General features: G+C 37.9%; 1 protein-coding gene across 1 annotated transcript; it reads left to right on the top strand.

Moving 5' to 3' along the window:
• The first annotated feature begins 4,627 nt into the window (after positions 1–4,627).
• On the top strand, positions 4,628–8,030 carry LOC121807281 (CBS domain-containing protein CBSCBSPB5-like). Its single transcript, XM_042207497.1, has 14 exons — positions 4,628–4,751; positions 5,402–5,576; positions 5,641–5,773; positions 5,844–6,014; positions 6,084–6,159; positions 6,262–6,375; positions 6,460–6,526; positions 6,598–6,703; positions 6,773–6,831; positions 6,891–6,994; positions 7,063–7,196; positions 7,293–7,378; positions 7,655–7,744; positions 7,854–8,030. The coding sequence occupies exons 1-14, from the start codon at positions 4,636–4,638 to the stop codon at positions 8,028–8,030; spliced, it is 1,608 nt and encodes a 535-aa protein (XP_042063431.1). The 5' UTR covers positions 4,628–4,635.
• The last annotated feature ends 5,120 nt before the right edge of the window (positions 8,031–13,150 follow it).

The following is a 13,150-nucleotide window of genomic DNA, read 5'->3' as shown; positions in this document are numbered from 1 at the left end:
AAAAAAAATTATCTTAAAATGCATCTCTAGGATTATCGTAAAATAGGAGAAATAGTATTATGAAAATTATATATTCGTACCTTAATCTGTGTTACACTGTCTGGATCTGATCCAAAAGTAATAGAGCTTGTGCTGCCTTCCTGAAGCTCGATAAGCTTACTCTCAAACACAATTAAACAAAATCTCATAATTGATAATTAAAGAAGGTGATAAATTATAAATGAACAAATTATTGAAAAAGTTGTGAAATTTAGTCAAATTATATCATATTCGTAACTTTAAAAATTAGCTAGAAAAACTATGAATTTTAGATTTGTTCGCAATTATATTGGGAAGAATATTTTTGGGTAAATTGTATGGTGACTGGAAAATTATACTATGAATATCATCGCCGCTGAGATCTATTCATACAAAAAGCGTTGTTTATTTGAAAAATACTAATAATATATACATAGGATAACAAATTTCTCTGCTTAGAGATAATTGCAAATAAATCCAAATTTTCTAATTTTCTCACTGATTGTTTAAGTTGTGGAAAATCATAATTTGAACACATTTTATGATTTATCTGATAATATTGTTTTGACAATAAATGAGGCAAAATCTTAAAAGCAGTCAGTACCTTCCTCTGGAGATTATAGTATTTTCTTCTTGATGGTCTTTCTGCTGCATACAATGCACAAATTAGATACATATATCATTGACTAAAGGTCCATTTTGGTCCTTAACATATTGCGATTTTACGATTTTGGTTCAAAACATTATCTTTTGAATTATTCGGTCACTCACAAATAATCACATTTGGTCGGAATTTGAAGGAACTGTTAAAATGTAACAGTCAACGGATTTTAATTACATTTTGACCGGATTAAGTTAATAAATATATTTTATTAATGTCTAATACTCTAATTAACCCAAACCTAAAAAATTAGGGTCCAAGGTGGCGCAGCCACCTTGGATTTCGCCGGAGGCAGTGGCGGAGGCGGAATGTTGGAAATCTACGCCAATGCGCAGTCAGCTGTGTCACACCTCAACCCCTCTGACGTATACTCTTTTAATAAATAAATCCCTTAACATAAAAGCAATCAATACACGTGTCTAATTCATAGAACACTCATATTATATAAGTTCAAGCAAACACTTATCCGATACATATTTCAAAATATCTTGTAAAGTAGTGGAACCCTCTCACCACTCTATATACTATACATTTATGATATATGTTAGGTTTATTGCATAGAATGATAGTTTTGCCGGATAGAATGATACTCTGAGTTGATAAAATGATACTTTTGACTGATAAAATGATATATGTTAGGTTTATTGCATAGAATGATAGTTTTGCCGGATAGAATGATACTCTGAGTTGATAAAATGATACTTTTGACTGATAAAATGATACTTAAATAAGATTTTACGTATTTAAATGAGCGAAATTTGTATATCATGGGAAATAAGATTTTACGTATAACTGAACCTCATACATACGTGTAACTGAACCTCATACATCTGTATATCATGGGAAATAAGATTTTACGTATTTAAATGAGCGAAATTTGAATACGTAAATTTTATCATGAGCGAAATTCAGAAATTAAATAAGCGAAATGACATATTTACCCTCTGCGCCTTTTTTATGAAGGAAAGCTAAGTTTGAATCTAGACCACGTGATTTTAAAAATGTGTGGTCTAGATTTAGTTATAGGGTTATAACGGAAATTGGGGTTATCATTATAATGCACCCCTATATATATATATATATATATATATATATTGTCATGCACTAAACACTCCCATGCACACACTTAAATTAGCTATTTAAGGTCACGTACACATACACGCTTATACATGTGTAATATATAATTATGTAAATAGCATTATATATATGCAATGATAAATAAAACCATATTAATATGCAAAATGATGCATGTTTCGGGTTGGGGATGTCACAATTCTTCCCCTCTTTAAGAATTTTGTCCGCAAAATTTACTTTTCCCATGAGTTAATGCATCCAATAAAATCACTAACCCGTAAACAGATGTGGATAGTTCTTTCTCATTTTTTCTTCAGTTTCCCAAGTAGCCTCTTCGACCTTGTGATTCCGCCAACTAACTTTAACCATTGGGATCTCTTTTCTTTGCAATTGTTTAACCTGTCGGTCTATAATATTAACTGGTTCCTCTATGTAACTCAGATTCTCAGAAATCTGTATATCAGGATCTCTCAGAACATGTGACGGATCAGACCGATAACGTCGAAGCATGCTGACGTGAAAAACATTATGAATCTGCTCTAACTCTGGAGGTAATGCTAACATGTATGCTAACGGTCCAACTCTTTCGACAATATCATCTGGACCAATATAACAAGGACTCAACTTACCTTTATAACTCTTCTGTCTATCCCATGTCTCTTTCAATCTGCTTTTAATAATGTCAATCTTGGACAGTTTCTCGAATAATCTCTGACATTTCTAGAATCTCTATACAGAACTTCTACATTTTCTACTATACAATGTCTCATATAGTGTCATAAATGAAACTGGTTAGTATACGCAAACTTTATCAGCAGAATATACTCATCCCCTGAACCCTGAAATTCAATAACACGAGCACAAAACATTTCTTCCAACGTCTTATAGATCCGTCTGACTTACCATCTTTCTAAGGGTGAAAAACATTACAAAAATTTAGTCATGTCCCCATAGTTGTCGAAAAACTTTATCAAGACGAAGATAGTAAATTGTGGATTTCTGTCAGACATGTAAGATACTAGAATACCATATAAATGTACCACATCTCTCGTGTACTTTTCTGCTAAGTGATATAACGAAAAACCCCATCGTATAGGTAAGAAATGTGCTAACTTAGTCAGTTTTTCTACAATCATCCAAATAATATCGTTCCTCTTTTGTGTTATAAGTGACCCTGTACCAAAATTTATCCTAATGCGTTCTTAATTTGAGACTAGAATAGTTAAAGGCTTCAACAAACCTGTAGGTACATATTGTTCTGCTTTAACCTGTTGACATGTCAAACACCTCGAAACAAACTCTATAACTTTCAATCCCTCATGATCGGCCAGAATTCAAAGAGTCTCTCCATACTGATACCGATGTCAAATCTTCAAAGCCATGTTAAGGTTTGAATATGTAATATTCTTAAAGATAAACTTCAGAACCATCTTTTCACGTCTTGGATAAAAAAAATAATATAAGAAAAAAAATGGATATAGTCAAGATTGAATGTTGCATTCATAATTTAGTTGGAAACTTGTGTATATATTAGACTGTTAACATGTCTCATGCACAAGATAACATGCATAAATGAATAAATATGCTATTATTAGTGATTAATCACCTAATTATATTATAAAAAAATTAATTATATAAGGTGGGCCTCTGATAGGCCTAGGATGGGCTTCAGATGGTCTTGGGCCAGGCTCGGGCTCGGGTTTACAAAATGGCCCAACTGAAGCCCATCTCAACTAATGAGCCCAACCCAGGACCGCTCCGTTTCACTGGTTGGCCTGGCCTGGGCAGGACCAGCTGCAGTTGACAACTCTAACTGTGTTATTAATACTGCATTGGAAAAAAAGTATTTTTTAAAATCTTTTATTGCAGAGCTATATTACTCGTAGTCATTATTGATACCCTTGGATGTTGCACTATTTATGCACCTCAATTGGGTCACCCAGTACCTGACTTAGCTTAAATTTCATTACCCAATCCCATTTTATTGGATATGGGGTATCCAATATCCTGCGGTATCGGGTCAAGAATGGGTAAACCCAATATCCATATTCCCACCCAAAGAGAAGAGCATGGGTAGTGGGCTATTTTTAATTAATAACCAAGAATGCAAAAAATCAAAATCCACAACTAAAATCAAAATGTTATCCATATGATAATATATTCTACCACATGAAGATAGTGTTAGCTAACTAGATACACTTGGTATGAATTCTTGATCGAATTAACTTTTAACGAAAATTTTCAAAATTAGCTACAACTTCTACAAGCTAAATATTGTAATCTTTTAATGAACTATTGTTCTATATTCCAATCTCATGGTTTTAGTAAATGAAATTTTTTCCACTTTCATACATTTATATTATAGTAGTACTAGTTATTAATGATTTATTCTCTCATTTAATAAGTACTACTACTACATTTCTATTTAGGAGTACTAGATTTTTAGAAGAAAAAAAATCATTGTTTTAATAAAAAGAAAATGAAGAAACAAAACAATGCATGCCCCTCCCAAAGAAAGAAAACATCATTCCAAGGCTTGAGTTTCTCCATTCCTTCTCCATCCCAACAAATTCCAACCCCATAAACACAACAAATTTCCCAGAAACAAAAAATACACTAAAAAAATATAGAATAATAAACGAAAAGGAATATTCAACATCAAGGCCTGCCCCTTTTGGCTCGTAGCAATTGCCATTTTCACGGTTAAAAGACACACCAGGTAATTTCAATCCATTTTGCATGCATGCATCCCAATTTTTAATTTTTTTTCCAATAATTTGATCTTTATTAATCAATACAGGAGGAATTGTTAATCGGAATAAATGACGAGTCAGGGGGGATTGCCATTGTCCACCAAGAGAGCCTTGTCGACGTCCCTGACTATGCATCCTCCGCCCCGCAAGAAATCCCTCGCCGCCTCTGAAGGCACCGGAGCCTTCTTGGGCTCTCCCTCTCACCGCAGATCTCAATCTCTTTCCCTATCCACTCCCCGCTCCATGTATTTCTCTAATTATTTCTTTTACGTATTCGCTTTCTTTTGTATGTTATTTGTGTTTTTGCCACAAAATGCCAATTTATAAAATTTGTGAATAATAAAATAATTATGTGTTCATATCAAGTGTTGGATTGCAATTTGCAAACACATTCCATCTTCCATATATAAGTGTTGTCCAGGGACGGAGCCAGGAAATTATACTAGGAGGGGCAAAAATATTAACATACAAATAAATAAATGTAAAAATAATGTATCTACATTAAATAACATAGTATATTATTTTAGAGGATGGTAAGCCTATGCGTATGTCAGGAGAGGGGCAAGTAAAAATTATTTTTTTTTCTAAATTAGGTGGGCAAATTAGGTGAATATGTATATATTTACGTTTTATAATATATATATATTTACATGGTTATAGAAAAATATTTGCCCCTTCTCACCATATTATAGATCCGTCCCTGGTGTTGTCCAACCCCAATTAATCCGATCCAAAGCAGACAGTACCAAATTAATATGCAGTTGACGTTCCTAACAATAGAATATACTCAATTTTGTCTTCATCTCCCATTATAACAATTTATGCTTTAGCTACAATTTGAAGAGAAGCAATAGTTTTAGTGTTAGTGAAAGTACTAAAGTAGTGTGATTGACAGAAACAGGGGATTGTCAGGGGAGAGGACGGTGAAGAGGCTGCGTATGTCGAGAGCCGTGACAGTACCTGACACTACAAGTATCAAAGAAATTTGCCAGAGGATGGCTGCAAGAAGAGTGGATGCATTGTTGCTCACTGATTCGAACGCGTTGCTCTGTGGAATCCTCACAGACACGGTATCCACGTTCGTTTATAATGTTATTATTGTTTCTTCTTAACGTATCGTTTGTGTCAATGAAGGATATAGCCAAAAAAGTCATCGCTCAAGAGCTCAACTTGGAAGAAACACAGGCTTCCAAGGTTATGACCAAGAACCCCGTCTTTGTCCTCTCCGACACTCTTGCTGTCGAAGCCCTCCAAAAGATGGTTCAAGGTAGCTTCTCTGTGGATTAGCATTTGCAAAATCCATGCTGCCTCAATTTTCACATGTTGTTTGTTGACAGGAAAGTTTAGACACCTTCCTGTTGTGGAAAATGGTGAGGTGATTGCGCTGCTCGACATTACAAAGTGCTTGTATGATGCCATTGCCCGCTTGGAGCGTGCAGCTGAGAAGGGGAAGGCCATTACAGCAGCTGTTGAAGGTGTTGAGAAGCAATGGGGACCCTCAGCCTCCGGTTAGTCCTTCTTCTATGTCATCAACGAAATACGAGATTTGTTACTGATGTTGCTTCTGCAATTCGCAGCTCCCAACACGTTCGTTGACACACTGCGAGAGAGATTTAAGCCCTCCTTGTCTACCATAATTTCTGAGAATAGAAAGTAGGTAATATCTTCACTTGTAGTAGTAATTATTAACTTCTTATGTCAATCTTATACTATATGTAACAAAGATAATTTCTCTTCTTGTTTTGCGATGTTTAGGATTGCGACAGTCGACTCAACTGACACGGTGGTAGCTGCTGCAAAAAGGATGCAGGAACATCAAACGGGCTGCGTTGTCATATCAGTAGATAACAAACCTCGGGGAATACTAACGTGAGCTAATAACGAGACTAATTAACGTATAATGTGGATTTTACACTTTCCTGTACTTATTTTTTGCTTGGCATTTTCTCTTAGTTCGAGAGATATAGTGAGGAGAGTCGTAGCGCTCAATCTTCCAACCGAAACCACTCTTGTTGAGAAGGTAAACCTTTAAATTTTTGTAACGGTTGGATTTATCGACTAGCGATTTGAGTTGTTTTTCTTCGTAAATAGGTGATGACTGCAAATCCAGAATGTTCATCAATTGATTCTTCTATAGTTGAGGCTCTTCATAGCATGCATGATGGGAAGTATATGCACCTAATAGTTGTTGATAAAGGTAAATATCCAAACTAATCACCCAAAATAACACTGTTTGCTTGCAGACTAAATAATCTCATTACTGCAGATGGAACGCTTGTAACTGTGATTGATGTGCTCAATATAACGCATGCGGCCGTGACTCAGGTTTGAATTTTACTATTGCCAAAAACTACAACGAATGTGACACTTTTGCATGTTCTTAGGTTGGTAGTGCTGGATATAGCAACGAAGGTGCAAGCAGCATGATTCAGAGCTTCTGGGACTCTGCGATGGCGTTAGGCCCTGAGGACGATGATGAGAACCGGAGGTAGGTGCATCGTGTCATTCTTGCTGCTTGATTATCTGTTTGCTGATTTTTGCCTATGTTTTTACAAGTGTGGCTTCGACGATGAGGCTGCAATCTGAGGGAGGTGAGACTGCTCTCTTCTTCCAGCAAAATTCTTCTGCGACCAACGTTTTCGCTTTCAAGATCCAAGACAAGAAAGGAAGAATGCATAGGTTCATTTCTGGTGAGTTTTTCAAAACAAGAAAATGTTTGCATAATGATGTATAGCGGATTCGACTTAATTGCAAGTGAACGAACAACTCTGATCGTCGTATTACAGATGATTCTCACATGTCGGAGCTCATGACGGCTATCCTTCAGAGAGTAGGAGCCGAGATTAATCGCAACAACCTTCCACAGATTCTGGTAAATTTAAACTTCCCATTTTTCGAGGGGTGTTTACTTTAAGTGACGGTTTTGCTAATGGGGTACTCCTCAAAAGGCCTGATATATATGCTTGCAACTCTTACTCATTCTTTGACGTGGGATATATGGTTTGCACCCCATTTTCAATAACTATTTGAAGAATAAGATGGTCAAACCAATGAAAATTTAATCAATTCATCAAAATAAATAGTGTGTTACATTTCTCTGACTTTCTAACTCTTAGAAAAAAAAATATGTCATTCCCATCTATGGCAGTACGAGGATGAAGACAAGGACAAAATCGTCCTTGCATCCGACAACGACCTTGTTGCAGCCGTGCACCATGCAAGGCTACTCGGCTGGAAGGTAGCACCTCGTCACGAATTGATATTTGTCGATAGAAAAGATAAATTGTACTGTACTAGTATGTTGTTTTAGTAATGTATGCTAATGAACTCCACATTGTTGATGGCAGGGATTGAGGCTGCATTTCGACTACTCGGGAGCACCGCAGAGAGCGTCCAAGTCAAGAAGCATGCAGTATGCTCAACACGATGCGTCGTCTCAATCATACAGCGGCGGCCTTGCAGCCGGGGCAGTGCTAGTCACCGTTCTAGGCGTCTATGCGGTGTTGAGGCGAAATTGGAACTGATAAAATTGATTTGTTTTTGTATGTTTTTTTTGTGTGAAGGTATGTAATTGCGGAAAGAAATTGAAACCGAGTTTATATACGCAGCCTCATTGAATTGAGATATGATACATTTTGTAATTGAAAATTTGGACTTAGATGCATAATATATCTGTTTTTGTAACAGGGAGTTTGTCTTTGAATGTGTGAATTGGAGATAGAATGGGATGGCTTCCTCATTGTGAACTCAACTAGAACATAATATCAATGCAAAAGTGAAATTAAGCATTTGTTGTGAAACAAACAAAAATGGATTAAAAATGGGAAAAACAAAGATCGTTAGTGATCTATATTTGTTATTATCTATAGATACGTTCACGAAATTGACGTTATCAAATTATTTATCTTTTCAAATGTGTTAAATTTTGTCGGCAACTATAGTGATATTTTCCTTATTTGAGTTTCTTAATCCACAAGTCCATATTAACTTACAATAGATATTAAAAATAAATTAGTTGTACTTCAATAATGAATTGATATCTTTTTAAATGGGGCGTCTTTTAAGTTGAAATGTAGTAATGATTTAGTAGTTTTCATTCGTCAAGTGGGTACATTTAAAGAAATGAGTAACTAAGCAACCAAAAAACAAGTGGTTCAATTGGCAACTTCGAGACTATCATTTGAAAACACAAACCATGTCCGTTGTTAATATCTTTTGCAGTAATTTACATATTTTGTATTATCAACTTATAATTCTTAGAGTGAACTACATAAATCATAGTTGACGTTTCCATTTGTTTCACTCCAGACCCCTGACGTTTAAAAATATTGTCACATGTCTCTGGCGTTTAACATAATCACATATCGTATATTTGTAGTCATTTTTCGGACTAAAATACCCTTATGCCTTGCAGGGCATTTCAGTCATTTTTACTCTGCATATGACTGCATTTTTGCATACATTAGCTCTGCACATGGCTGCGCTTTTTTTAAATCAATTGATGATTTATTCGGGCTGACTCATTTCTATTCTATGCATATTATTCTTCAAAATTATATATAAAATAAATGCTTTTATGCCAACAAACTTTCATGGTATATATATAGGCGTGAAATTGTTTTTGTATGGTTGGTTTCCTACTGCCACTAATTAAAAATACTACGACTCTAACTAAACTAGAGAGACTACTAGTATATATACAAAAGTTGAGAAGAATTTAATATGTAATGTTTAAACTCACAAGCTAAACAAAATAAATTATTTTATAATAATTCGAATGCTTTTATTGTTGCTTAGTTATGGTCGCTTTGTGTTGATGCTTATCATCATTTTAGTGTGCCTCCGATGCTAATTAAATGATTTTGGGAAGGGATTAATTAAGAGACGCACACCTACATTACAGAAGAAAATTAAGCTGGAAGTTACTATTAATTGATAAAAGCAGTGATTAATTAGAAGGGTATATGAACAAGCATTCTGAATTATACCTAAAAATTCATATATAGTCAACGACAATAATTTTGTGCAGCAGTTCTGAAAGGAAAGGAAAGGAAAGGGGAAGTATAACATAAGTAGACGGAGATGGAGACGAGTTCAGAGACGAAGCTGAAATTCGAAGCAGAGGCAGAAGTGTGTGTGTGTTATGACTGAGAGAGGCATATAGAAATTGTTAGCATTGTTCTCATTTATCAGACTTTGAGACATCATGTTCCACAAGTGCAGCAGCCTACCACAACAGATTTCCATTCGATATGACTATAATGCCCTTTTAGGGCTGAATGGTCTTTTAGTCCGAAAAAACTTGATACGTGATTATGTTAAACGCCAGAGACGTGTGGCGATATTTTTAAATGTCAGAGGTCTGGAGTGAAACAAATGGAAACATCAAAGATGGTTTATGTAGTTCACCCTAATTCTTAAATTTCTCATTTTAAGCCACTAAAAATAAGAGTAATTAAACAGTAATGCACCTCCACAATATATCCTTAGTTTGATCTTTTTCCCTAGTATCTCACTCTAAAAAGGGGACTTGTGTAGTCAAAATAATATTCACTCTAAAAAAGGGAATTGTGTAGACTAGCTTATCAATCATGAATCATTAAGTGGACTTATGAATATTGATTTCTTGCTCAACCAATAAAACCCAATCGTAAAGATAAAAGGCATCTATGCACTTTGAAAATAGAAATTCACTTTGGAAAATGGAAATTTCGAATTTGATTTGATCACGTTGAAAACTAAAATAATACCAATGAAAAGTTCCCCGAAAAGAGAGAAAATATATCATTAGGAATCAAATTCCATTCATATATTCATATAGTGGGCTACAGAATTTATTGGCTATGATTTGTGCACTCCTAGACTTTATCTTTAAAGAGTTAAGAAATTGTACATTAAAATATAGCATTATATATTCTCTCATTTTATACATGAAAAACACAGACTCTTAATCAAAGATTTCGCACCGCCTCCACCATATTTTTCCCTCTAAATTCAAATGCAAAACAATGACATAGCTAAAACTTCAAGTATTTTAATCTATGATCATTTTAGGCCATATTCTTGTAGGTTCGAAAAAAATTGGATGGATCCGAAATTTGCAACGCATGTTTGTGGTGGTCCGAAAAAGTCCCCAATTTAGATGGGCATATACCCTCTTAAAGTGGCATGTCCTAATAGATTTTCTCCATTCTCTCTATGGTCATTATAGGCCATATTCTTCTGATATTATGTTGTGCATATATTAATTTCTATAATTTCATTTCTTTTTACTAAAGAGTCTCTATTTGATCATGAATATTAGCAGGTTAGAGTCTAAAATATGTTACAACTTTTATGTGAATATTTGGATTAAAATATAGTAAAAAAAACATTATAAATATATTATTAAATACTCCCTCCGTCACATAAAAATATATGCATTTTCTATTTTCGTCCATCTCACAAAAATATGTGCATTCCATTTTTGAAAAGTTATATTAATTTAATAATGTAGGACCTACTATCCACTAACTCTAGACCTTAGAGCATCCATAATGGCGCCCGTCCCGGCGGACGTCCGGCCGACGTGCCGGAGTTCCGCGCGGGACGTCCGCCATTGTGCAGCGATGACGCGGATACGAACGTCCGCTGCGGACACCGGAGTTCCGCGGCGTTCCCGGGACGTCTGTTGCGACGTCCTTGCTGACGCCCGCCATTGCGTTGACTCCACGGACGTCCGGGCGGACGTCCCGATTATTTTATTGTTTTTTTTTAAAATTCTATAAATACGGCTCGTTGAACTTCAATCCATTCGCACCACTTGTATTAACGAGTATCTCTCTCTCTCTAAATACTTTTCTTTCGAAGATAAATGGAGCACCACGATAGTGATTCCCCCGCCACGAGCGAGTCACAGGGACAGATCTTTCTCGTTGGCGGAAGTACCCCATGTGCGCCACGATGTCCGGAATGGCGGGGATGATGCCCGAGTACTACAACATGTACCCGCCTTGGTATGGGATGATGCCCCGAATGCCCAGGGTGAGTGCCGGAATGACCCCAATGCCGGGGATTATGCACGGAATGCCGGGGATGATGCCTGGAATACCGGGGATGATGCCGCCCCATATGACCGGATGATGATGCCGAGGATGATGTAGGACTCGCCTGTCGCTGCGGGGGGGAGTAGGCAGGGGGTCCTCCAATCACCGGTGGACAATGTCTATTGCCCCTATATGGATTTACTGTCGACGGACAACCCCCCGAGTACTCCTCTCGAGACTCAGTTCACTGGCATCGAGACGTTCTCGTTTGAGGAGTTGGGGCTATCTCCGATCCGGAATTCTCCCACAGACGCACCAACGACGACATGGAGGAGGGGGAGGACAAGGGGAGGGAGGGGCAGGGGACAGGGCAATACCTCGCCTGCGGCGGGGTACGATGGTGAGGCGGTGGCCGCTGAGGTGGGGAATGGATCCAGCGGGAAAAAGAAGACCGTCTGAAGCACAGAGGAGTGCACCGCACTTGCGAAAGCATTGATCAGTATAGTGGAGGATCCATATATCGGGGCTAACCAGCATATCAACAGGATGTGGTGGCGCATTAGCCAAAGCTACCTCCAATTTAAACCGCTAGGGGGGAAGCCTCACAACGGAGAGCAATGTCGGAAACAGTGGGAACGGCTGAAGAGGCAGCTCAGCCGATTCGCCGGCATTTCCACAAACAACCTCCGCTCGGCAACTAGCGGCATGTCTGCCGAGGATGTGAAGTTTCTGTCTCACCATCAGTTCAATGACGCTGCGGTGGGCTTCGGGGAATTCAAATATTGAGAGGTGTATCTTGTGGTGCAGACTTCGGCCAAGTTTACTGCGGGTGTTGAATCTGGCTGGCCGAAGCGGATGAAGATCAGCGCCTCCGGGGAGTACAGTAGCAGTGCTGGTTCCCACGAACTCCCCCCCACCGAGGCAGAGTTCCTGACATCTTCATCGTCGGCCCGCTGCCGTCGCCCGGTGGGGCAAACGTCCGCGGCGCTGATGGCGAGTGGAAGCGCCAGCGGGACCGCCGAGGCCAAATCGGCAGCTCCTACCCAAAACGATCCCGAGCTCCCCTCACTCGCCCGTGTCGCGCAACATGAAACCCTGTTATGTGGTGCAATGGTTGAATGGCAGACATCGACCGATCGCCATTACAGGTCGCCGCTGAAGGATATCATCAACAGTATGCGGCGCGATTTGGGGTTGGGAGACATGGCGGAGAGTGGCGACGAGGGGACTGCCAGCGGGGACGACGAGGGTACTGGCGGCGGGGAATCCGATGAGTGAGACGGCGTTTTTTTAACTATGTATTTTTTTAATAATTATGTATGTTTTTTTGTACTATGTATGTTTTTTTAAAATAAAGTGGTTGCAATTTCTCCGTATTTGTGTCGAAATTTTAATTCCGTAAATTTTTTAATTCCGTAAATTGTTTAATTTGGTGAATTTGTGAATTTTTATTATTGTGGGAAGTCCGCCGGGATGTCCTTGGGGATGTCCGCCACTGTGCAGTGGGATGTCATTATGACGTGGGAGTGCAGTGGGAAGTCCTTATGACGTGGCAGGAGGTGTTTTTGGGATGTCCGCCGGGACATCCGCACCACTGTAAATGCTCTTAACTACCATTC

Source organism: Salvia splendens, chromosome 6, assembly GCF_004379255.2.
Source record: "Salvia splendens isolate huo1 chromosome 6, SspV2, whole genome shotgun sequence".
NCBI classification, from domain to species: Eukaryota; Viridiplantae; Streptophyta; class Magnoliopsida; order Lamiales; family Lamiaceae; genus Salvia; species Salvia splendens.
Note: the sequence above shows the minus strand (reverse complement) of the source record. Positions and strands in the feature narration are given on the sequence as shown.